The 27,737-nt window shown below is 38.3% G+C and overlaps 1 protein-coding gene across 1 annotated transcript; it reads right to left on the reverse strand.

Moving 5' to 3' along the window:
- Positions 1-19,781: 19,781 nt before the first annotated feature.
- mRpL2 (mitochondrial ribosomal protein L2) lies at positions 19,782-21,001 on the reverse strand. Its single transcript, XM_083139636.1, has one exon. The coding sequence runs from the start codon at positions 20,836-20,838 to the stop codon at positions 19,933-19,935; it is 906 nt and encodes a 301-aa protein (XP_082995762.1). The 5' UTR covers positions 20,839-21,001; the 3' UTR covers positions 19,782-19,932.
- Positions 21,002-27,737: the final 6,736 nt, after the last annotated feature.

Here is a 27,737-nt window from a genome sequence, read left to right on the forward strand (position 1 = left end):
AAGAATAAGTTTTGGGGGGGAATTTTCACCTTTTTTTTTTTACAGGACACAAAAAATAAAACAAATTTCAAACACAGTCACAAACTTGGGAGGTGGCTCATCATGTGGTGTTCAAAGTAATTGCTAATTGACCTACAGAAGTGATAGAACATTTTGTCTTCAGCTTTCATAATGGAATGGAGCGGTTACGAAAACCATGTGGCTGTTTTGCAGCCTGTAAAATAGTCCATCTTTATTCTTAATTCAAATTTTCAGTTTTATCAAATCACTGTACAGGTATATAACAATGTAAGTTCACTATACTGTAAAAAGTAGCAAGAGTTCTTGACATAAAGCATAATTTGTTGACTTTTTCTCGACTCTTTGACTGGTAGGCATCCTGTTATAATATCAATTAATATGTGATGCAAAATAAACACGCATAAGGTATGATAAGTAGGGAACAGATTCTTAGGTGTTAAAGAAGAGGAATTTAAAAGTTTTTTATAAACTCCACTTTAGGACTTTCAGGTGTTTGTAATTATTATGTATAATTATTAATTAATAATAATTTTATGAAATAACTAGTTCTAGATGCAATTTTCAGTGCCATGAATTATATTCTTTCATTATAAAAGAGATACAATTTCTCCAATACAAAACCTTTATCATTATGATGCACCACCATATGCTTTTCAATGTTCTCTGTGGTGAATTTCTTCCGGTCGTCAGTGAGAAGGTACTGGTACATGAAACTTTTCTACATGCCAGAGGAAGTTACTGGTGCAAATTTCATAAATCCAACTCATGTTGATTCCCAAAGCAGGTTCGGGCCTCCCCAATGGTATAACCGATTATTTTGAGGACTGATGATTTCTTCCGAGAAGATGGATAGAGATATTAACACCCCTCGGGCAAAATTTACTGTCCTTACTACGCAGTTTGTAAAGGAACAAAGAAAAACACGGTGACGTTTTTTGAGCAGTGTTTGCAGAGTCTTTGAGTGGAAGACCATGTTACTTCGCACATTGGCTGCAGAAATTTGCATGCAGAAGTTGGCGTTGAGATTTCCGCAAAGCAAGACTTTGCGAACTTGATTGTGCTATCTGCAGCAAGTCACAGTTATTCGTGGATTGTTTATGTTTTAAGTCGTTTGCCTAAGTGACAGTTAACGGACCTGTGTTCATATCGAAGTGTCGATGAGAGTAAAAGTAAAAATGCAGTGCCGAGTTCTTTGCAAAGGTAGTTGGTTCTCGTAAGTAGAGGGCGACCATATTCCTTTTTTAAGGTTAAAGAGTTTATTTTCTCTTTAATAACCTATGTTACTTCTAGTTTCTCACCTAAGATTTGTGGTGGGGCAATATGTAAATAACATGAAATTTGTTATGAAGATTATTATTGATCTTAAGAAAATATGTAGATTAACCCGGCATAGCTCATACAAATACAAACACAAGTAATAAATAACCTTCATGTATCTTATGGCCATAAGTAAATGTTTGTTGGGATCCCTTACCTTTTATTGTCACTTATGCGATGCACTTCCTCACACACACTGCTCCTACTTTAGATTGAAGGGGATGGCTGTGGTTCGTTGTTGTAGGGGGGGGGGGGGGGTAAAAGAGGATTATTCACGGCTTCAGGTCAGGTTGGCTGATGTTCCGGTCACATGGTGTGATCTGCTTCATGTATTGTTCAGTAACCACACGGAAGTAGTTCCATTTACACAAAATTAAAAACACAGCTCTTCTTGCTGCACTGTGCTGTCAGCTGTCACAAATCGCACTTCACCTACTTTGGTGGCTGATGCTCCTGCGACATGTTGTGATTAACACGGGGAAGTAGCTCGAATTACACAGGAACAAAACACCGCTCCTTCTGCTGCACGGTGCTGCCAGCTGCTCAACAGCCACACTTCACCTACTTTGGCAACATGTGTCTCCTTGCATCGCTGGATGCCATACGCAAAATTTAGCCACATTTCAAAATACAGCTCCTCCTCTCACCTCTATATCCTTGTGTCCTGTCTTTCCCCCAAAGACGCCCAAACTTCCCCTGTGTTCTTCCAATGTTGCAGATTTTAGCATTGTACAGTGGCTCTAACACACACACACAAACACACAAATACCTAAAAGGAAGAAAAAACTAAGAAAAAAAAAGGACACCCTAGCCAGTGTAACTTGCCTGAAGAGCCCGGTTCCCTCTCGCCATGCCAAGCAAGGGACTGGGTGCGACTTTGAAAAAAAAAAAAAACTGGTAAACTAACTGATAAAAGAAAAACGAAAAGCCAAAATTATATAATAAAAAATAAAAAAAATAATAAATTTAGGGTGGCACTACAGATTAATCTAAGGTAACAGAGGTAACTTTCGTATTAGTTTCAACTAAGTAAAACAAAACCCTCCAGCTTTCCAGGGCAAATTAAAATTATTGTTTACTGTTTTAATTTGGAAATTTGTAATAAAAACTAGTAAAGAATTGTTGGCTTTTCTTAAGTGTTTTAAAATGTAAATTAGAAGTGTAAAAGTGGAAAAATCTGTTCTAGCTCTAGCGTAAACGAAACTGCGATGCAAAAAGTCCAAATAACCTTTTAATATTATAATGGCATAGGGTAATATCATCCCCTTGTTATCGAGGGGCCTTTGGTTTGATACCTGGTGGAGACACATAGTGGTTCAGATCCCACTTTAAATTGTATGTTCATTCACAATAAACCTGTCTGTGCATAAACTGGACTCTACAACAACTACCACCACACAAAAAAAAAGGGCAGGTTCGCAGTGTCTTCTCTGCTCATTGAACATCCCCCTATTCTAGGGCAGTTGTCGTTTACAATGTGAACCCTTTTCACTTCGACTATTGTATAAGGGGGAAAATAGGCAACATGATTTTCCATTTGTGGGATTGGATTGCCTTTCCTACTTATCACAACCAACCAGACACGTATATTCTTGGAATCCTCCAGAACACTTATGCTATTGGAGGCTGGGAATAAAGCCCTCCTTTAACAACTCATTTTGTAGCTAGGATTCTGTTCCAAAAAAGCCTGCATTTTTGTTTAGTGTGCTACATCTACAGTTCTCTAATTGTCTGGCAAGTAGAGCATTCAAGAATGGAGAATGCCTCATCCAGTCAGTGTCATGTCAAATATTCCAGTTTCGTGATGCAGGCTCAAAGATGGTGGTAATTTGCACACAGCAGACACTGATATCCTTTTGCTGTTGTATTGCTACTTTTGCTGCTCAGATTCGTTCAAGGTCTCGTGCCTTTGTGGTGGAAATTTAGGGTTGTTCTTAAAAGTTATTTTTTGACTTACGTGAAAGGTTTAAAAAGTGTTTTTAAGGTGCAATCCAGGTTTTTAGGCATGCATAGGAATTCATGGTTCATTTAGGCACTTATTTCCCATAAAATTTCAGTAGAGGGGTGTTGTGTACATGAAACGCAGAGATCTGTAAATAGCATAATCTACGATGAACAAGAAAAAATAGGTATGGAACTAGAAATCTTTTTTCCTAATGCTAAGTATACTACATAACCATGTGCTTCTCTGTATAACTTTTGAAATGCACATTGTTATCCCATCCATAGTAGAAAGATACAGAAGTAGATCACATGTTTTATACTGAAGTAAATTTTCATGCACTTTGACTGCAAAAATGTAAGAACTTTTTGTGAAGGTAAGTACGAGGGCCATACTGAAAGTAATAAGCAACAATTTTTTAAAAATTGTGGTGGAATTCCTGCTGCTGAAATTCAGACTAGACTTCAGCGTGCATATAGAGATCCATGCATGGGTGCTAGCAGTGTGAGAAGATGGGTAAAACATTTTAAAGATGGAAACACGAGCATCAAAGTTAAACCTCGGAACAGTCACCCACGGAATGCAACATGGAAAGCGGGGGGGGGGGGGTAAATGTTTACCATTATATCCAAACACTTCACAAGCTATTCACACTTCCTGCATTGCGGGATAATCATCCTTCAACAAGATAATGCACGCCCGCACTCCACTCAACACTGAGGAAATCTGAAAAATGGGGTGGGAACTTCTGCCTCACCCTCCCTATAGTCCCGACATTGCACCCTTCGACTATCATCTGTTCAGTTTTGTGAAGGAACAGTTACAAGGCCAATGCTACCAGACGACGGAGGACATACAGAAAGCAACGTGTCAGTGTCTGTGGGCAGCTGGAATGGAGTTCTACCATAAGAGTATTTTCAAGCTTCCAAAAATTATGGGAAAAATTGTGTGCAAAGAAATGGAGACTTTGTTGAAAAGTAAAGAAAAGTCTGTAGATTACGATGTAGCATGTTTTTCTTTAATAAAACCAAAACTTGGTTCATGAAAAATTTTTGCTCATTACTTTCAGTATGACCTTCGTAATTATCAAGTCCCCAATTGCTCCAAGCCATAGAGCCACTTTTCAGATTTGAAAATACATAGCATGCTCCTGATTACATTAAACGCTACCGGCACTTGCAGTTTAATGTAGCCAGATGTTTAATTAACAGTTGCGACTTGTGGGTTTTTTTAGATGAAGGAAGTTATGGTAAACAGACCAAGGAAAGACTTGAAAATGCGTTCAATTAAAGATGCAGACATATCACTTGTACTATCCATTGCATTTACGAGGGTCACTATTTATATTTTGAGCCTAACAATGAAAAAACAGGAATTTGGCATTGAAAACTGCTTTATTGTTTTTCGAAGTATTCTCCTTTATGGTCAATACACTTTTGCATTCGTTCGAACCATTTGTCAAAGCAGTTTTTCCAATCTTCTTGAAACACCTCCATAATATGGTTTTTGAACGCATCAACGGCGTCTTCCGCCGACGAAAATCGTTGTCCAGACAATTTATTCTTGACATTCGGGAACAAGAAGAAGTCATTGGGTGCCAAATCAGGACTGTACGGCGGATGACCCATCAATTCGATTTTTTGACTGTTCATAAAGTCGGTTGTTAGACGAGATGTGTGACAGCTGGCATTGTCTTGATGAAGAATGATCCGACGGCGTTTGTTTGTTTTCCGTATTTGACCGAAGACCTCTGGAAAACAAATTGTTGTGTACCATTCAGAGTTGACTGTTCTACGTTCCTCTAAAGGCACAGTTGCCACATGACCAGTTTTCCCGAAAAAACAGGCGACCATTTATTTCGATGTGCTTCGAGCGCGAACAACTTTTGTTGGATTGGGTTCATCTTGAAACACCCATACAGTCGACTGCTGTTTACGTTCCGGCTCATATGCATATATCCATGATTCGTCACCTGTTACAATCTTATATACGTCTTTTGAAGCACCACCACAATTGTATTTATTGAGCATTTGTTTGCACCAATTGACGCGAGCGTCTTTTTGAGTTTTTGTCAAATTGTGTGGGATCCAATGAGAACATACCTTTCTCACAGCTAAATGATCATGTAATATTTTATATATGCTGGTGGAACTAATGCCTATGGTTGCCTCAATCTCACAGTATGTCACATGACGATCTTGCAGTATTAGGTTTTGCACATCATCAATGTTTTCTTGAACAACAACTGATTTTGGACGACCTTCGCGAATCTCGTCGGTGAGCGAATGGCGGCCACGATTAAATTCGTTATACCAGCGTTTCACAGTGGCAAAGGATGGGACTTCATCGCCAAATGTGAAAGTAAGTTGATCGATGCACTCTTCTTGTCTTGATAATCCACGTCGAAAATAGTAAAAAAATCATCGCACGAAAATGTTCACGAGTTAATTCCATTTTATTGTTGTCGCGCAATCTCCAAGGCAACATAAACAACACAAATTAAGCTATTGACAAAACATTTGAAGTATGTTATGGTCAATAATGCCAGACGATTCCGTGCAAACATCAAATCGCGCCTAACTTCAATCAGTGTTGCCAAGGCTCAAAATATAAATAGTGACCCTCGTAGCTGCAACACTGTACCCATTTTTGAGTGGACCAAGCTGATTGGATCGACCACAGATAAACGTATTATGTATAATAAGTTTATCTGTGGTTCTACATTTGTGGAGTCCTCCCAGCCTGTCATAGTGTATTTTGCAAATCCAGTGATAAGAATATTGCTTCTGCAACTCTTAAATTATGCTAAATGCAACTAATTATGTAGTTTTAAGTTCAATTTGTGCAGCTATTTTGGTGTGAACTTGGTTATCCTTTATTTACTATAGTTAGGCAACATTTGAGAATTTCGCACATCAAATCAATTACAGTGGATCAACCAACCAATTAAATGGATTCAGTATAGTGTAAAAAAAGTTGGAAAAAAATTCACAATTGGGAACGGCAGCTTGTGTTTCATTTGTGAACTCCAATTTTCTTCCGATTTCCTTTCATTTGCTAAATCGGGGAGGATAAGGAAAAGATAAAGAGGGTGTACTGGGATGTGATTGTAAAAGCTTTTCCTTTGGCCGTCATACTTCCTTGTGTTTGAAAAAAGTCCGTTGGAAAAGTACAAATAAGATATAACTCTAAAAAAATACATTTCCTGAAAGTATCTTGCATTGAATTCAATTTATCTGTCTTCCAGGGACGTGCATTTCGAGAGGATGCTAGATTTTAACATCATGCCAAACACAGGGTGTTAGGTGCCAACGAACTTCAAATTATACTAGGTTTAGAACCATAAAGCTAGGGTTGGCTTCACTGAATGAAGAAAGAAAACATGTAACAGAGAAAATAAATAAAATCAATCAAGACTTTAAACAAAGAAATACATACATGGCATACAAGGAAAGGATTTAAACCAAGAACAAACATCTGCAAAGATAAAGAGGGAAAACTACTGGGGAATGAAAAGTAGAGTTGGAAGTGGTCGAAAAAAAATGGCTTGGGGGGGGGGAGGTTTTTACAGAGGCTTTTTTGGGCTTTCTCACAAAAGTGTCTGAAATCAATGAAAATACAGGAGTTGGCAGTATTTTTCCTGTTCCATGGTTTTCGTTTATCTTCCTACTGTAAAATAAACACTCGCTTCTAAATATAAAATACAATTTACACTATGAAATTCGTAGCTAGCCATAAACAGAGTTTTCAAGAAAGCTGGCTTTTTTGATTGGGAGGTTCTTTCCGAGTGTTAACTTTATATTTCGGTTGGCTTGTTAAATATATCAATGTAGTATAAACATATTTAGATAACTAGAGTAGTTTTGTATGTGTTTTTAATGAAACCTAATAGTACGATATGATTTTCAATTATTGAATTTGCTATACGAACACGTACATGAAGCAAAAAAGAAAATACTGCTATACCTTTTGAAAATCTAGTATCAAATCTCTTTACATTAAATTTTGTGTTCAGTAAAATATATTTGTATTCTGGCTTTCCAGTACATAATGTATAATTTGGCTAAATGGAGCCTAAACCTGTTCACGGAGCAACTAGTGATGTATTTTGGCTGTTTGTTGCGGTGGTCCTCAACCTTTGAGAGACCACAGCCCAGTAAATTTATTTCTTACAAGTCAATGTCCTGTTCCCAACAATTTCACTCATAAATACATCTCTGATCTTTAAAGTTTATATGGATATTAATATGCACCCTTAATTAATATTAATATATCAACTATGGTATAATGATAGTTCAATTATGTATAGACTTGCTGTCAAATGTAAAATCACATTTAAATTAGTTGTCAACCCCTGGGTGCAACGGACCTTTTGCAGACCGGCGATTAAAAAACACTGGCACTAAAACTGAAGCAGAAGCAAATGAGACTGGCCACAAATAAAAGAAAAAAAATATTTAAAAAATCTGGACTGGACCTACAGTTTGAAATGAGATCTGAAGCATTCTACCTCCACTGAGGATTGAACCCAGGGGCGGCGCCAGAATTTTTCGACCAGGTGCGCAGAAACTTCATATTGATAAATTAGGGTGGGCAGTACAAACGTAAGGCATTAGAATAGAATAGAATTTATTTCCAGTATGAGCCTTTACAGCTATACATACCATACAAGTGAAAAATTTTCATGTACTTTCCCTACACCCTTCCTCATTTTTAGTCTGCTTCCACCTTCACCACTGCTTGGGAATTCACAAACACTATTTCATTTGAAATCTTTCCCTATACTTGCCCTGTTACCTGAGTGGTTCCTAAATATTCTCAAATTTATTTATTAATTTATTTATTTAGTACCCCTCCCCCCTTTCACACATGTTCGCTATCCCCACTGAGCTTCTTTGATCTCATTACCCAGGCATAGTGTAGGAAAGTTCCCAGATTCCTTATTTGCACCTCCCCCCCTCTCGGTCTCTCCCTCCTAATAACGCTTGTCATTATATTCTCAATGTTATCTTCATTTATTTCCCTGATATATTTTTGTCTTGCCTCCCCTGTTTCTTTACACTGGAGGAGAATGTGAAATTTTGTCTCGTCTTCGCCGCATAACGGGCATTCTACGCTCCCGTCCTCCCGTTTAGGTCTAACTTGTGCCCATCCCCCCAGTCTGAACCAGGCCAATCCTGACCTTTCTTTTGCCCCACACAAATCTACGTAGTTCCTCCTTCCCCATTCTCGATCCGTATCCACTATTTTCGCCGATGTTAACGATATTTTTGCGTCGCATTCTGCCAAAATTTTCTGTTTGGTAATATCTTCCAGCCTGGCACGTATGGCACCTAGCATCTGCGTATCAATTCTCCCCTCTATTCCCTCTTCCCACACCCATCCTAGCCCTATACTCTATAATTCCGTCTTTATTTTTGCTACCCATTGCCTCCCATTACCCCCCCCCCCTTACCTGTGATTGTACACAGTTTCTTCAAATTTCCCCCCTCCATGGTGATCAGTTTTGCCCAATATTTAATGCTCCTCATTTTGGCATCCACTTCCTCTCTTAATTTTCCCATTTCCCCAAGTGCCCCACATGTTGCCGTATTCCTCCCTACTCCTAGCCCTTGTTCTAGGAATCTAGACTGTACGACGTTTACGGTTTCCCCTCCCTCCCAGACCCATAGTTCGATGCCATAGAATAGTGTTGCCTTAACTGCGGCCTCGTAGACCCCCTCCAGAATTTTGATTGGAATATTTGGTACTTTGTATTTTATTTTTCTTGTTTTTTCTAACGCAAAAATTGCTTTACATTTATTCCTGTGTACGTGCCTTGCTCACCTACCCGTCATTGTCATCACCATGCCTAAATAATCGTACTGTTTCACCCTATCGACACTTGCCTCCCCGTATTTCCATTGTTCATCCCTACCAAATACGTACCCGTTCTTAAATACCATTATTTTGGTCTTCTTCATATTTACTCGCATGGCCCATTTCCCGCAATATCTGTGTAACGTGTCTAGACCGTTCCGTAGATCTGCTGTTGTGTTCGAAACCAGTACCAGGTCGTCTGCGTATAACAAAAGTGGTACCTTTACGTCGGATATCGTTGGTGGATCCGTGTCCCTCTGCGTTATTTCCTCCACGATATCGTTGATGAAGAGGATAAACAGCAGAGGGGAGAGAACGCACCCCTGCTTCACCCCCAGTATTGATTCATTTGCCCCTGTTACGCCCTCGTTCCCACACTTCACGCAAAACTTAACTTTTTCATATGCCGCTTGGAGAGCTCTGATCATTCTGGTGGATACCCCAACGTCCCACAACATTTGCCTGTTTACCGTGTCAAAAGCCTTTTCGAAATCAACGTAGCAGCAATATAATTTCCCCCTTTTGACCCCTAGTTTTTCTTGTATCAATGTCTGCAATAAAAGTACATTGTCTATTGTCTGAAATTTTTTCCGAAATCCAGCTTGCAGAGGAGAAAGAACATAAAAAATTTCACACCATTTTTGTAATTGTCTATATAATATCTGGCAGTACACTTTGAAGATGAGTTTGACTAACACGTATCCCCCCTCTCTCACACTCGAGATTTCCCTCTTACTTTGTGTAGAAAGCTATTTGGACACAAGGAATTCATCAAACATAATCATCGTATCTCTTTTACAGATCATTTGGGCTGTAAGTGTGATATTTTTGAACACACTCAAATGTCAACCTCTCTTCTGAATAGTACATCCTGGAACTATTCTCGTAGGCAAATGAATCTCTGGCGCCTGAAACTGCAGTGAAGATCCTTTCACCGTCACCATTGGTCAGAAATAGCAGAAAATCGACTTGAAGTTGAAATACATATAACAATGAGTCAAATCAGTACTTTCCACAAATAGAGTATCAACAGTTCACAGCACTTAGAAAGTTGAGAGAGTATTTTCAACTCCACAATGCTTCATTTTTTTTTTATCAAAACAGATAACTCCACGAGCAACGACGTGTCTCAAAAGTCTCAAATATTTTTGTCCGTACGTGAAAGAAATAGTTTAAATCTCAGGCCAATCCATGGGTGTCCGGTAGGAGGGGGTGTAAGGAAGGCACGCCCCCCTAGAAAATGGGGCTTACCATAAACTTATAAATTACACACATATATTTTTATTTCATTCACAGTAATTTATGTTAATTATTGGAAGGGTGCTGTAGGAACATGATAGCTTCCAGCACTATTATCGGGGGGAATATGTCTTGTTTGCCGCCCCTGGAAAAGTTACCATGCTTGTCCCTCCCTGGAAAAAATACTGCGGACCTCCATGGGCCAATCATAATAATAGTGTAATCCACCTCTTAAATGGACGCATCTTATGTTATGATAAAATGATACGGTTGAGAGAGTTCTTTCCGTACTATATCGTCTCTCCGATTGCATAATGCTTTCGTCTTATAATTAAGGGGTCCTGGGTTCAATTCCCCGTGGAAGTCAATGCACACTCGTTAGGATTACAGTTTAAAATGAAGATCTAGTGACAATTAGCTTATTTGAGCACGTGGACTTTTAAAAAAAAATCACTCCTGGATTATTGTCCTGATTATTTATTTTCTTATTTAATTTGGCTGTCTCATTATATGTCTCTGACACCCTCGAGTGAAGGTTTCTTTCCACCCTTTCTTCATCTTCTTTGAAATTCTTGCAAGTTAATCATAAGAACTGCATAACTGATAGTGAAAATTTATATGTAGGAAGAGAACTTGTAAATAGTGCTAGCTACTAATTACATCAGTTCAGTAAACTGTTACATTAAAATTTGGCCCCGTCGGTATTGTAGTGATTGTGATTACTCGTTATTAATTAGAACAAATTAAAAATTGTAATTTTAGAAACATTGCATTATTTGAAGATGACAGTTATGTAAAAAGAAACTGTGATAGAATAAAGAAAGTGACACAAATTACTTGCGGAGTGGTTGTCCCAGTGCGTTATGACGCCAGGGCTCCCGGGTTCGAATCCTGGTCTGAGCATGGGTGTTTTTGTGAGTGTCCCATCATCATCGCCATTCATACTCATCATTGCGATGAAGGTAAAGAATATTTTTTTTTGTTTAATGTTTGTTACTTTGATCAGGCTGAGATTTATGGGCCGGTGCTGACAACAAGAACTCACTCCCATATATGCACAGTTTCAGTTAGTCTATAATCTTTAGCCCAAGTCATGTCAGATGGTTAGTTATACTTTTTATACTTCCACATTCCTAATATCTATTTTCTTCAATTTATGGCTGATTTCAAAGCAATTTTTCTCCATTGAAAGCTGGGAGCTGCAACCCTCCAAATCCTCCTAAATCCTGATGAACTCTTGATCATATACACATACCTCATAATTGTGAGTAGTATCCCATTAAACTTACTAAGCCTATTGATTGCTTCTAATCATAGCAGTGTTCATTAGATTGCATTTTAAAAAAGAGTTCTGAGAGTTCCTTTCCAATGACAAAATTAAGGACGTAGAAAGAAAAGCTTAAATTAATTTAATTCAACAAGAATCTTCGTAAACTTACTTATTAGAGAAAAGTTTCGCCAAATGACAGCAAAGCTTGTTATGGGATGAATTGAAACTTGTGAATTTTCTAGTATCTACAATATTCACAAGTAAAATATACATGGAGTGAGGACCAGCCTATACTTACAGAACCGTTTAAATTTCCCTAATTGTATATATGTATTGAATTTGATGGGGTGGGCACAGGAATTTTTGGGTGGGTGTTTGCCCACCCCTGTCGCCGTCCCTGATCGAACCTCAGACCCCTTCTTATTACAAGGCAACAGCATTACTTTGTTCCACTCCAGAGGCCCATTCATGATTGTGATAGGAACCTTCTATCAAAATGCCAGAATTATTTCCAACAGTACTTGCGAATTTGTTTTCTGTAATTTATAGGCTAAATTAAATCTTAATCTGTGATGAAGTAGCAAACAATCTTGTTACCTAGAGAACATTCAGGCCGAAGCAATACATGACAGTGGGGGGTGTCACATTGAAGTGACAAGCGCCCCTTCAGTCTAAGCAAGCATCCACCATGCATGCACAAGCAAGACTGAAGCGACATGATGCATGCCATTCAAGGAGCTTTCAGACTGAAGTCGCAGATGACAAGTGACACAGTCTCCTTCAGTATAAAGCAAAACATTCACCGTGCATGCAAGAACAAGACCGAAGTGGCACGATGCACACCATTGAGAAAACGGTATAGTCCGAGCAACATGCATGTGACATGTTTAGCTTGTTGTCGCACTTCGGTTCAAAATGTTGAATGGATTACTGAGGTCTGCTTCCAAGTGACACATGTCACTTGTTGCTTCGATCTGAAAGTTCCCTGAGAAAACTGAACAGACCAAGTGACGAGAGAGACTTGCAGCTTATGTTGCTTCGGTTCGAAAGATTGCATTTACTTCTAAGGGTACGTTTCCAAGATCCACGTGTCGCTTCTGTCTGAAAGCTCCGTTAAACAGGATATATACACACATTCACGTAATACGTATACTTCTGCATATGTGTTGTGAACAGTAAAGATTTTTAATTGTCTCGAAACATCGAATATTTTGATATTAACATTTGTTTCATATTTTATGACAACATTTAAATTGACACACAAACCATGTCATGGTCAGATGTGCTCATCAGGACTACGTGTTCAGTTTTAACCCTAGCTTACCCATGTCGTACGAGAAACTTACATATAGGGGACGACTCACAGGCCCACACTTTTTTTATCACTAAAATTCAATAAACCATTTTATTATTGAATCACTGCTTCCTTTGCTGATTACATAAGCAGTAATTTATTAATTATAATAATTACAAAAATAACTATTATTAATAAAAAAACTCACAAAATAATAATTTTTATTAATGCTTTTTAGTTTGCAGAAGTGTATTTGTTTATTAAATATAATCATTACCAACCAGTTATATGTACACTGTCACTGGTATGAGTGTCTCGAATGAGACACATTCAAAGATGGCGCCTGATATGCCCACAAAGTGCATTTTGCCTCCTAATTACATTACATTTGTGTTTTTTATGAACAAAAGTAATAAAGAAATATTGGGAAAATCCTAGGAAACAATGTAATTTATTATTTTCAAACAGTTGAAAAATCTAAAAAATAGAGGTGGTTGGCCTGTGAACACCCCCCCCCCCCCATTTCCCCAGTTCGCTAGGGCTAAAATTGTATCTTAACCAGTATGCAATATATGTGTTCACTGGGATTGGCCACTTGGTTGGCCACGGTCGCTCAGTCGGTACTACCATGCTAAAGATCCCTGGTTCAAATCCAGGAACTTTCCTAATGTTGGAAGCGGCCCCGGCGCCCACCCAGCGTCGAATAACATGGGTACCTGGGGGAAACCCTGGGGGGTAAAGGCAGTCAGGGGCGTGATGCTGATCACATCACCCCCACTCCCAACCGGATCAAGAAAGTGTGGAGCATTACCCCCACACCCCCTATATGCGTGGTGCTATGCACAGGGGGGCACTTTACCTTTTTTTTTTTACCTGGGATTGGCCAATTACTGTCTTTTGGCTGCTACATGATGTAAATTTTTTAGCTGGTTGTGAAATATGTTACTGCAAAACCTGTAAACTCATAACAGTAACTTCAAGTGAAATAGGTTAGCTGTAATTGGTAAAAAGCCAAAAAAGCCAACATTTCATTTTTTTTTAAAAAAAAGCCAAATTTTAAAAAAAAAACATCCATTCAAAAAAGCCAGCTTTTTTGCAACTCTAATGAAAACCAAATATTAAATAGATGGGCTGAATATTTTGAACAGTTACTGAACAACACAGAACCCCAAAATGAAGACTAAGAAATGAGACAAGGGAGGGAAGAAGAGTCGGAAGAACCACCCACACTAGCAAAAATTCGAAAAGCTATTCGGAATCTAAAAAATAACAAAGCACCAGGGAAAGACAGGTTACCGGCAGAAATATGGAGGAAAGACGACGTTAGAATCCCTACACTTACTCCTACGCAAAGTCTGGAGCTTAGAACATATGCCAGATGACTGGAAAGAGGTTATAATTTGCCCCATATTCAAGAAAGGGGATAAACAAATGTGTGAAAATTACAGGGGAATATCAATGCTGTGTGTAGCATACAATATATTGACAAGCATACTTAGGGAAAGACTACAACCATATGCAGAAGCATTGGGAGAGTACCAAGCCGGCTTCAGAAAAGGCAGGTCTACAATAGATCAAGTACACACAGACAAATACTGGTGAAGTGTTGGGAAGGGAACATGGATATAACACAAGTCTTTGTCGATTTTAAACAAGCACATGACTCCATTGATAGAACTAAGATTGGAAACATATTGAGTACATTCAGAAAACCCAAAAAATTAATTTGATTGGTAGAAATGACATTGCAGAACACCAAAGCACGTGTGAAGATACAAGCAAAAAAGTTTTTCAGTTAAACAAGATCTCAAACAAGGAGATGGCTTGGCACCACTTTTGTTCAATCTGTCTCTGGAATATGTGATAAGGAAACTAATGATATATACCAGAAGAACATTAGAATATAAGTCAACCCAAATAATTGAGTATGCAGATGACATCAATATCATAGAAAGATCAATTAAAGAAATAGTGGAAACACTAGACGAGAAAGGGAAGGAAATTGGATTACAAATTAACACAAACAAAACAAAAATATTAGTTCAAACAAAGAAAGCAAAGTTCAAAGAAAATCATATAAAAATTGGAGAACATGAATTGGAAGTGGTATCAAGTTTTCCTTATCTAGGCGTATTCACCACAGACAAAAATGATGAGATGATAGAAGTAAGAAATAGATTACGAAGAGCCAATAAAGCATACTTCTCATTACTACCATTGACAAAATATCATGGAGTAAACCATAGATCCAAAGTCACTTTGTATAAAACCCTAATTCGCAGCATAATTATATACGGGAGTGAAACATGCACATTTAATCAAATCGCAGCTGAAATGGTGAAGTGCAAGATATTCGGAGAATAAGAACCAATCAGGAATTACTTGAACTTTACCCATTTCAGCTTATATAAGAGCTAAAACGTTAGTGGGCAGAACACTTAATAAGGATGGATGACAGCCGAATCCCCAAGAAGGTGATGCCAGGTAGTTTTGGAGAAAAAAGATCAGTGGGGAGACCCAGAAGCGGTTGGAGCAGATGCAGTACAACTGCTGAGAACTAGGAATTTGATAGAATGGAATAAAAGAGGAAGATTGGGGAGGCCATGGACCGGAGTGCCATAGAAGAAGAAAGTAGAATGAAAATAGTAATGGACAATTTGCTGTTGGTTGCACAGGCATGGTAAAAAAAAAAAAGGTCGTGGCTTTCACTAGGTGCTGAGAACAGCAAAAATAATCACCTGAATCATACCTAACATTGTATTTTATCATATTTTATTATGTTTATTGGCAGTATTGTTGAACTGAAGTTACTGCTAAGAAACAAATGTAAATTTAAAATGGGTGTTACTACTGCTGTTACCATGTGGTGAGAGCAAAAGAAAGTACTGGAAACCAGAAATCAAATAATCAAGTATTGGAAGTAATTTTAATGCTAACAGCAACCCCAAGTTTCTTTGTTTTATTGTAATTTCATCATGCTACTTTACTATACCGGAGACACCTATCAATGATTTATTTCGCAATTTTTTACATTGCTAACGTACTATTCTGCATTGCGGAACATTTCTTTAGGTGAAATAATGAATTTCTAATGAAAATAATGTCTATTTCTTACATTAACGAGTACTTACTGTTGTTCCTTATTTCCCACAAACCATCCACGGGTAGCCCCAAAAACCATTGACGTTAGTCCAAAAATTCACAATAGTCTCACGAACCATCACGGGGATGAGGTATGCCTACTAGGTTAGGTTAGGTTCCATTAGCACTCCTTTCGTTCAATTTAGCATATACGGACAATACGAGAGGGTATTGTGCTCTCGTGCAGAAAGCAAATGCCAGCAGCAGCAATAGCGCGTTGGAAATAGATTTTCGTAGAAAACCACATCCATTCGCATTAAAATGGATCAAAACTACATTCCCGAACATCAACAACGCTACAGAAAATGATTTGTGTAAGTACTTTCTCCTGTAAATTTGAAGAAATCTGTCTCTGGTATAGTAAAGTGTTACCCATTTTTTTACACGGTTTGATTTCAATTTACGTCCATTAACACAGACTGCCGAATTTTAGCAATTACTTAGATTTTGTTCAATACATGCTTTCGTAGTTAGGTTAGGCAGGTCAGGTTTAGTTCCCTTACCATTTTAATAATAACTCTAAATGCTTTCATGGTTAGGTTAGGATGGTCTGGTTTATATCTCTCAGCATTAAAATAAGATCCCTAAATGCTCTGTACTACTAAATGTGGCCAAAAGGTTTGAAGATTTTATTTTCAGGAAGATTCCAAATTACGTATGCATTCATTCCCACTAGTCTACTGTTTCGTCTATCAGCGGAGAATGGAGCATGCATGCTTGTGTAAAGTAATTTTTAAGTTCTTTTTACAACATACAGCTATAACTTTTTTTTCAAAATCCAAACAGTACTCGTTATTTTAAGGAAGGTACAAATTTCGTGTGACAATGATTGCCAAATTCTAAGATATTAGTCTGCTAAGAGAATTTGAAAAAATCATTAAACAATTGGAACCGTTACCCAGGGTTGTTAAAGGTACAGGTACTGTTACTGAACCAAATAGAATTTATGGGTTCCTCGATCTTTAAAAACCCTGCCTAAACCTGATGCACATAACCTAACATGGAAAGCATTTAGGAATGTAATACCCCTTCACACAGCACGAGACATATCTGAACATCTTCAGTATTTTTCCAACTCCATGATGTGCAGAAATAAAGTACTTGTTGCACTCATGAAAATATATGCACATCGACATAAGCCTTTATACATGGCAACAACTAAAGAACGCATCCATGTAACAGGTCAGGTCGAGTGAGAGGCACACCCAGCTTAACATGTCATGAAAATTGGTTGCTAACAGCCCTAAACCTGGCCTCCTAAGCTAACAACGTAGGCATTATAAGGGTAACACTTTACGGTAAATGTCTGTTATATCGGAGACACATTTCTAACGCATATTTTCAGTTGCAAATGGTTCGTACTTACCAATTGTGTATTGCGGAACCTATTTCAAGGTGCCGTTATGCTTTTTACACGAAAATAACTTCGATCTTTCACAATACTAGTAATTCTTTTGGGTCCTTTCTTCCGTTGCGGATAATAGAATATTTCGTGCACAGCTGTCGATCATCACGCGTCGTGCTTGTGTTTTGTCGATTTGGAGTCGGCATGCAGTGTTGCAACCTTCTTAACTGAAAAATACCTACTTTCGTGTTCATTATGTCATCACAAACCATTAACGGATAGCCCCAAAAACCATTCACGATAGCCCCAAAAACCATTCACGTTAGCCCCAAGAACCATTTCCGGCAATGTTAGGTTAGGTTGGGTTAGGTTAGGTAAGCATAGTTAAAAAATAAAAATAAAAATATTCTGGTAAAAAAAGGCACGTTTGGAAACACTTCTTCCTCTCGCGAGACTGCGTGACTTTCGACATCTGCAGGTTCATAATGGAAACAACGGCATAATGTTGTCCCTTCACACAAAAGGCTACTTTATTACATCAAAAGTGCTTATTTTCGGTTATGCAGCATTCCATAATGACAAAATACCTCCACGAAGTTTGATAAATGGAACAGAAACTCATTTCCGTAAGTAGTTTCTCCTGTAAATTTGAAGAAAAGTGTCTCCAATATAACAGACATTTACCCACTTTACTATACCGGAGACGGATTTCTTCAAATTTACAGGAGAAAGTACTTACGCAAATCATTTTCTGTAGCGTTGTTGATGTTCGGGAATGTAGTTTTGATCCATTTTAATGCGAATGCATGTGGTTTTCTACGAAAATCTATTTCCGACGCGCTATTGCTGTGCTACAAGCCGATGTTGTCCGTATATGCTAAATTGAACGAAAGGTGTGCTAATGGAACCTAACCTAACCTAGTAGGCATACCTTGTCCCCGTGATGGTTCGTGGGGCTATCGTGAATTTTTGGGCTCACATCAATGGTTTTTGGGGCTACCCGTGGATGGTTTGTGGGAAATAAGGAACAACAGTAAGTACTCGTTAATGTAAGAAATAGACATTATTTTCGTTAGAAATTCATTATTTCATCTAAAGAAATGTTCCGCAATGCAGAATAGTACGTTAGCAATGAAAAAAATTGCGAAATAAATCATTGATAGGTGTCTCCAGTATAGTAAAGTAGTACTCATTATAAGAATTCTAATTGTGTAAATAATTCATGTAAGTTGGTTTGGTGCTATCAGCACGTTTGAGAAACCGATGTTCCTGTCAGGTCAGGTTGTAGATCATACACATGCTCAGTTTAATAGAAAATTATATTATTATTACATTCCTAAATAGAAAATAGGTCAAAAGCTAGTTTCATCACCTGGTAAAGCTAGTCACTCTGAAAAATAAATGCATGTTACAGGAAACTCCCTTTGACACTTTAAAATATTAAAAATATAATTATTCACTAAATGGTGCTGGAAAATGTTATAAATGCCCAAACATTCGTCAATAACGTCATCACAATATTAAAGTTTACTACAGGGAGCTTTACTTGGTAAATATGCGATATCGCCCGGACGGATTTCTTCAAATTTACAGGAGAAAGTACTTACTGAAATGAGTTTCTTTAGCATTCTGGACGTTCTTGGAGGTATTTTCTTTTGCGGGAAACTAAAAACTTTGTATTTGAATGCTGCCGAACAAGAATTAATAACTTTTTACGTAAGAAACTTGCATTGCCTGCCATATTATGCCGTTGTTTCCATTGTGTGCGTGCAGATGGCGAGAGCGTCGAAAGTCACGCGGTCTCGTCAGTGTTTCCAAACGTGCATTTTTTTACGAGAATTTTGTTTTCTTTTTTTTTTTAACTGTGCTTACCTTACCTTACCTAACCCAACCTAACCTAACCTTGCCAGAAATGGTTTTTGGGACTATTGTGAATGTTTTTTGGGGCTATCCGGCAATGGTTTGTGGGGCTATTGTGAATGGTTTTTTGGGGCTATCCGTCAGTGGTTTGTGATGACATAATGAACACGAAAGTAGGTATTTTTCGATTAAGAAGGTTGAAACACTGCATACCCACTCCAAAATGACAAAACACAAGCACGGTGCGATGATCCATGACATGCCATATTGCCTGTTACCCAAGCGGAACAAGGAAGACAAATAATCACTCGTAATATGAAAAGTTGACACTATTTTATGGAAAAAGGCATAACTTCACCTTAAAGAATGTTCCGCAATGCAGAAAAGGTAAGTACCAGTGGTAAAATTAAGGAAATAAATGAGTTAAAGGTGTCCGGGCGTTATCGCATATTTACCCTTTACTTAATCAGGCTATATGAATCACAGACTTAAGAGTAACAAGCAATTTGTATTTCAGATCAAGTCTTTTCACATCATTAGTATGTTAATACACACTGCTACAGTTTATAACACACTATCCCATATTTATTCTTGCTTTATCTATGAAATAAAAACTATTTACAAGTGACTGGCATTAAAAACCCTTATAATGTTAACATCATAGGTTTTCTTGGTTTAGGTTTTATGTCTTCTATAATTTTAACAGGGCGAGGTGGCTTTATTTTCCGCCCAAAGCGTCCAGTTTTACGTTGCCACAATCCCGATCTTGGTCTATTCCCTAGTTGACGGCTCCGTCGTGCACTTCCAATAGGTGTATCTGCATGGGCTATGTTAGAAAGTCTTCCAACAACAGCCATACATTCTTTTTTTAATGACATTTCACGCTTAGATGGTATTTGAATAACAACACGATCTCCAACTTTGCGAACTATATTGCAAAATGTTCCAGCTGCTTTAGCGTAATACCCACCCATGCCAGGCAATATTTCAACACAGTGAACTTTGGTACCCACAGGCAATGCACCAAGTGGATATGCATCTCCTTCGTTGGCTTTGACAGCTATGCGAGGAATATTACCAGAAGTTTTAATGATGTCACCAGGTTTCATGTTTTCAGTTGCCAAAATGTACCTTAATTTATCACCTCTTCCCACAAGTGCGACGTTTGCTGTACGACTAAATTCTTCCAGGACTGTAATAACCCTTTCCACTATTGGTGGGCCTTCTTTGGGTCCTTCTCTTTTGTAATCAACCCAACGAACTTTATATTTGAGACCACCACCAATTCCTTTGGCTACCACACGTCCTGTAACAGGGTCTCTTCCTCCTAAACGAGTCACTCTTAGTGGTTCGACGGTGTAATTTTCTGGATAATGAACAATGCGTCGGTATTGTTTTTTTCCTTCTCCTGGCTTTGGAGGGTCAAGTTTGACTTCATACATTTGACATCTCACAGGGATGACCACCATCGACCACTTCTTATGCATACCGGTAAGTTTGTAAAGAGGATCACTAAACCTATGGACAGCACTTCTAAGTAAAGTTCCCATTTTCCTTCAGATGACTTTCAACAACTGATTATAAATATAATGCACTCAACGTCAATTATTCAGCTTATCAGTTCCACTCAATAAAGGTGAAAAATTGATCAAACTTCATCAATTTTGTGACGCTTTCAGTTTCGTGCTAATATATAAAAAAAACATTTTGCACTGTATGTATTACGAACATACAAATTGAACTGGACTTGTATTCTTTGGAGAATAGAAAGGAAGATGGAACAAATATACATATATCCTTCATAACAAACGCGAATGGTATTAATTTACAAACGTAAATGGTATTTATAGCCACATAACCTGCAATCAATAAACATACTTGCCGTTATAATTTAATCACAATCATTTTCAAAGTCATGTACATATCGTAGTATCTGTAGAGTGTAGCATGTCTTATCAAGCAAATTGTCCATTTCTTATTTTATGCAGGGAGATAGTGGCGTGCCCAAGGATGTATTCGTGCTTTATTGGAAATGCCACATTATTGGCATGTGTTACTGATTGCAGTGGCGCAGGAACGGGTTGAAAGAGGTACTATACCCCGTAAATCGAGTTGTACCCCCTGTAAACCCCTTTGGTAATTTGACAGGAGACGGAAGGTGCTACTGTTAAAAGAACCTATTTTCAATTCACCCAATAAAAAAGCGTATATTGTTTATGACTTATGAGCATTATCTTTCTTAACACAGAAATTCAATCCATTGCAAACTTATTCTACTACATTGTGCTTGCTACTACTCATTCACCTGTTCTCTTGGTAATCTCCTTAAAATGTGTGTGGAGCGATGGAACCATATTTGCTCTCAGAAAATCACGCTGCAGACGAATGCTCCTTTGCGTAAGGGAAGTACACTTTGCTAAAGAAGTGGTCGCATCGATGTGTGCACCTGTATTTAATACCATTACATACGAAAAGAAACCTTGGCCGGCTTTTCATATTGTCCACCCAAGGTACCTTTATAAGGTATGCCATTCCCGAGGTTCCGAGATTTATTCCCATGATGCTGTGCGCGTTAAGACGTCATTAAGCGGACAGAATGGAATTTACTTCGTTATCGTATACGGAAACTTGAGATAAATGGGTCGATTATTTACTTATACACACTTTTTCTTGAATGCCGGTAGAATGAGAACAAATCAACATGTTTGTGCTCCTGCCACGTGCAATAATAATAGAAGAAAATCGCCTGGAATAAAGTGATAATCGCTTCCCAAAAAGTTGCTGCAGCAGGATTGATTCAATTTGTTCCTCCAAATTTCGGACTTACTCAGTGGTGCAACCACAGGGGAGGGCAGGGGCATTGTCCCCCAACCTTCGACGGAAGTCAATTCTAGGGGGGGGCAAACATTGATGGCCAAAGGCACCTGCAGGGGGCACAGAGGAGAAATTGCCCCCTTCTATTTCAAATTTTATACAAATAAAAATACATTTCCTAAAATTTTCTTGCTCGCTTTGCTTGCAGTGCCAGCTTTTCTCAGTCTCGTCAAGTTCAGAGACGTAGCTAGGGGGCGTCGGGAGTCGGTCATGGGCGCCAAATAATCTAATTTTTAAAAAATGTGAAAGAGAGAATGCCTTGGCGCCATGTGCTATTATTTGTTCCTTATTAAATCAATATTGTTTTAAATTGCAAAAATTGGATCAAAAAATTTACTTTCTCGCTTCGCTCGCAATATAATTGTTTTTTTTTTTAATGTGATGTATTTAAATAATATGTCTTGTATATGTGTAATGAAAAAACTTTGAATACGTACATAATTTAGTGTTAGCATCTTGCATATGTATTTTCTTATTTTATGTCGCTCCATGTTGCTTATGTGTAAAACATATGAAAGTTATACATGTTATATGTACCAAAAAAATATCTTCGGCACGCATTTATCATTCATTTTCTGACATTCAAAAATACAGTTTGTGTGCTTGTTTTCAATTATTAGCTAATGTAAAATTTCTGGTGTTGAAAAAATATTTCAAATCGTTTGTTCCAATTAAATGCTTTAGCACAGACATCTACCTACCTTTTGCGTAATTTATGAGGATAATAACGTCTTTGATACTACCACTACTACCACTAGTAATAATAATGACATTATTAATGTTATTATTATTACTATTATTATTATTGGTACGTTTATTCTGGTACTTTCTCCCTCCAGACAAAAAATCGTGGTTGCGCCTCTGGCCTTTTCTTCCACACTCGCCTTCCGTATCATCACGTATGCAACTTTCAAAAACCTTTACACAATCGGAACTCAGTTTCTAAGTATTGCTTCATTGAATATTGAGTGCAAGATAAGATTTATTAGCTTTGAAGTTGAAACATCGTCCGCGACAATAATACTTTGAACATCTCGTAGGTAGCGAACACTAATTAACAATTGCACTATTACTTTACTTTATGTGCGTTTGTTGAGAAATTGTGCTGAAAATATAATGTACGACTTACAGGACAGGCGTTTCTCCCCTGCACATCCTTTCAATCTTCTCGTCAATCAATGAGAAGAGCTGCCATGTAAATAATGACCAAAGAAGCTATTCTATCAGGCCCGTAGCCAGGAATTTTTTGTAGGGGGGGGGGGCGAAGTCAATCCTAGAGGGGGCAATATTTTAATATATTGTGTCGCATTGGCACATGTTATGGTAGAGTACACAGAGGCACTTGCCCCCCTCCCCCAAAAGCTATAAGTAACAGAAAAGGGATGGTATCTTGAAACTGCAACGAACAAAAAAAAAAAAAAAAAAAAAACTTCGAGCAACATCAAATAGCAATATTTCGATAATGACCTTTCCAGGTTGCCAAAGAATATAAAGTTTAACATAAATAGGCTAATAGAGACTGTACCTACTTGATATTGTAATTGATTGATTTGGTGTTTAAGGTCCACTTTATGCACACTTAATAAATAAATAAATAAATTTGGACTGGACCTACAGTTTAAAGTGGGATCCGAACCATTATGTGCCTTCACCCTACTTGATATTTACAGGTCGATAATGTTAATTGATGACTAACAACAGCTTTGGGCCTCTCTGCAGAACTGATTAAGGGAGCCCTTTATAAATCATGCTTCATAATGATTCCCTCTAGTTTCCAGTACGCAAGATTTTTTACGCACAAAGGAATCTATCGAGAATCCAACAACACCATTGTGTTGTGTTGTACAAGCAAAATCGGATTAATTACATAATAATGGTTAGGATCTGCACTTTGATGAATTGTGGAAAAAATTGTAATACTTTTTTTGACCTTGCTAAAACATTAAAACATGGGTCCCTTAGTCCACCACGGACTCTATTTCCTTCAAAGGGGAGACTCTTGTATCACTACATACAATGTTTGCCTACTGGTTACGTTAACCATTTTGCAAAATATTGTGTGAATTGTATTATATTATAGTTGAAATACATGTTTCGACACCTGACAAAAATAGGAATCCCTTGATTGACCAATGACTTCTTGGATTACAGTGTCATCATTAATATTTGATATTAAGTTTCATAGAAAGAAATTGTTTTAATAGGGCGCAAATAATTTTACGGGGGCTCCCAGGGCCGACTCCCGCCGCCCCATATAGCTATGGCTCTGAACTTGGACTATAAGAATAGGAGAAATTGTGAGCGAAGCGAGCAAGATAATTTTACGAAATGTACCTAGTATTACCATAAATACTGTCCCAAAGTTGTAAGTAAATAGACACAAAATGGTGAGAGATATTGTAATATCAGAATAACATGAGGTGCATGGATGCATTATGAACCAAAATCACAAATAATTATTCGAAATGGCCACCTTTAGCACTGACACACTTCTGAAGTCTTCGTGGCCACGCATCAATGGAATTACGCAACACATCGACTGGAAAATGAGCAACTGCCTTCAGAAGAGACCGACCGCTTTAAACTTTCAATATTGGGATGTCTCTTCTTCCAAGCCATCTCCTGAAGCTTGGACCACAATTTGTAGTCCAAAGGGTATAGGTCCGGACTTGCAGAAGGCCAATCTGAAGTAGAAATGAAGTCTGGAACATTTGCTATGAGGGCACGCTCCATTTCTGTGAAAATGGGTAAAAACATCAGCCAAAGTACCAGCAGACAGTGCTTGAGAAACTATGCAAGAATCTTACCGACACCATCTTCCATGGAGAGAATTGGAGCTTCCAGCAGGACTCAGCCCCAGCACACAAAGCACGCACCACCCAGCAGTGGTTGGAGGCAAATGTTCCTGACTTCATTTCCACGTCAGATTGGCCCTCTTCCAGTCCAGACTTAAACCCTTTGGACTACAAATTGTGGTCCAAGCTTCAGGAGATGGCTTGCAAGAAGAGACATCCCAATATTGACAGTTTAAAGCGGTCTGTTCAGAAGGCAGCTGCGGAGTTTCCACTTGATGTGTTGCGTAATTCCATTGATGAGTGGCCATGAATACTTCAGAAGTGTGTCAGTGCTAATGGTGGCCATTTCGAATAATTATTTGTGATTTTGGTTCATAATGCATCCATGCACCTCATGTTATTCTGATATTACAATATCTCTCACCATTTTGTGTCTATTTACTTACAACTTTGGGACAGTATTTATGGTAAGACTAGGTATTTTTATTTGTATAAAATTTTAAATCGAAGGGTGCAATTGCCCCTTTGTGCCCCTTGCAAGTACCCTTGGCCGTCTGGAAGAAAAATGCAAGGAACACGTCCTCCCCGATGGCGCAGTGGTAGCGTCATCGCCTTGAAATCAAGGGGTCCCGGGTTCGATACCCGGTGGAGGCACAAAGTGGTTCGGATCCCACTTTAAACTGTGGGTCCAGTCCCAATTAGCCTTACTGTGCATAAAGTAGACTTAAAAAACCAACTCAAACCAAACCTACCTGTATTATTAGTAAAACACATTTTATGTGTGTGTTGGATATGGTATGAGATTTAATTAGGAAAAGCGATGGATAATGTAATATTTATACAAAGTAAATTAATGTATTATGTCCTTACAACAAATGTAACTATTTTAGAATAGGAAGCCAGTGGCGAAATTAGCCGTAAGTTTTTTTTTAATTCCTCGCAGTAGTAAATATTGTTACAAATAAAATCCAAAAAATTAGATCCTCAACTCAGGTGGATAAGAGATCAAATTATAATTCTCAGCTTGCATTTACCTCCGATTATTAGAAGTATCATTCGACCGAAAAGCAATCTCCGACTGTTGGCTGATAAATGCGACGTGCCTAAAATACAGGAAAACGTAACAGCATAATCGTTCCATTATTTTTGTTTTGTATTTGTATTGCTTTTGTTTTATTTCAAGTATAATTTACCCCTTGGCTAATCGCAAAGATGAAAATGAATGGTGAGTAGATGAAATGGATGATCACAAATCCATGTGGATCACAAACAGTACAGAGTACTACACAGATTGTTGGCCAACATGCCAGAACCTAGTAAGCCCGCAAGAATGAAGTTCCTAGGATATATTACCTGAAAGAAATATTGCTATTTGAATGTTTCCCGAAAAGACACCATTTATACAATAACCATCATCTAATTCATTCGCCGGCCCGGTTCAAGTCCCAGCATAGGCATAGGTGTTCTCTGCGAGTCAGGCACGTATCCAGGAATTCCCTTCGTGGGGGGCTGAACACCATATTTTTAAGGTGTATAGATAGAACCTCACAACTGTATGTTTAAGGCCAGTGGTGGCAATTGGGTTCAAAAGGGGAGTGAGGGTGCAAGAAAAGTTTACTTTCTCTTCCCTTGGTATACAAGGGTTAGCATAAAGAGGTCATAGTGTGAAGGCAAAAGAATGGGGAGCAACTATCCCCAAAATCGTCGCCACTGTTCAAGGCTGCCAAATTATTCAGAACGTGAAATCGGAACATTTTTTACCACTCAACTCCTCTGTTTCCATGCATTAACATTGTGTGCCGGAACCATCTCAGTATGTGTGTTTGTCCATTTCTTATCATCAGACATCAAAACATCTATGGCGTCTTCGAGTGTTTTTACGAAGCTGTTACACACGCACGGTATGGACAATCCACTCGACAACGCGAGACTCAAACTGTTGGCTGCGAACTGGACGCAGAAATTTCTCGAATATTTCTCTCTGATTCGAGCCTCAACACCACTACTGTGTCTTGTCCTCCCATGTTTACAGTTCTTATAAAAGCCGAAACCCACCAAATTATTCATATTGAGGCCTAAGCACTCGCAAGTGTTCACAATTTCTGTCACAACTTCCGCAGTCTTGTCATATATTGGCACGAAACAAAGTAAGTCTTCTCGAATACAGTTCGAAACAATTAATTCACAATGAAAACCCTTCCGATCCCAACACATCTAGTGTTTCTTCTCCCAATATGATTAAATGCTTATTCATTTATCTCCAGTGACGTGCCCAGGGGAGGGTTGGTGAGGTCATAACCCAATTTGACAAAGTATTCCTTAAAAACATGAACGTCAAAGAGAGGAAAAGATGGCAAAATGAGGACTGACCACCGAAAATAGTATGCATAACCCTCCTCTTCTAAAATTCTGGGAAAATTTGGTCCGGGTACAACTAACTCATCACTCAAAACTTTGATTTTCAGTTGATCTGTGCAGCTTATTTCTTTTTTAATTAACCGCTCCAATACCCGTTACTGCTTAAATATTCACTTTAGAGAGAGACCTTCGATCTCTTCGCCCCTCGACCCGAACTAGCACTACACTGAGGCTCCGGAAATTCCGCTGTCGTTAATGCCTTCTGCTTTGGACCCGAACTGGAACTAGTAGTAGACTTCGTTACTTTATGGTATTTAGTCCTTTTCATTTTCGAATCACTAGATCTTATAAAGCCACCAATGGACACTGACTGATCACTAATCGACAGTATGAACTATCACACTTACCTTTGAATACTCATT

Source organism: Lepisma saccharinum, chromosome 18 (genome assembly GCF_977018435.1).
Source record: "Lepisma saccharinum chromosome 18, izLepSacc3.1, whole genome shotgun sequence".
Lineage (NCBI taxonomy): Eukaryota > Metazoa > Arthropoda > Insecta > Zygentoma > Lepismatidae > Lepisma > Lepisma saccharinum.

Bases quoted from the DNA above. Each gene is read 5' to 3' on its own strand.
- mRpL2 (XM_083139636.1), bottom strand. From the start codon at position 20,838: ATGGGAACTTTACTTAGAAGTGCTGTCCATAGGTTTAGTGATCCTCTT.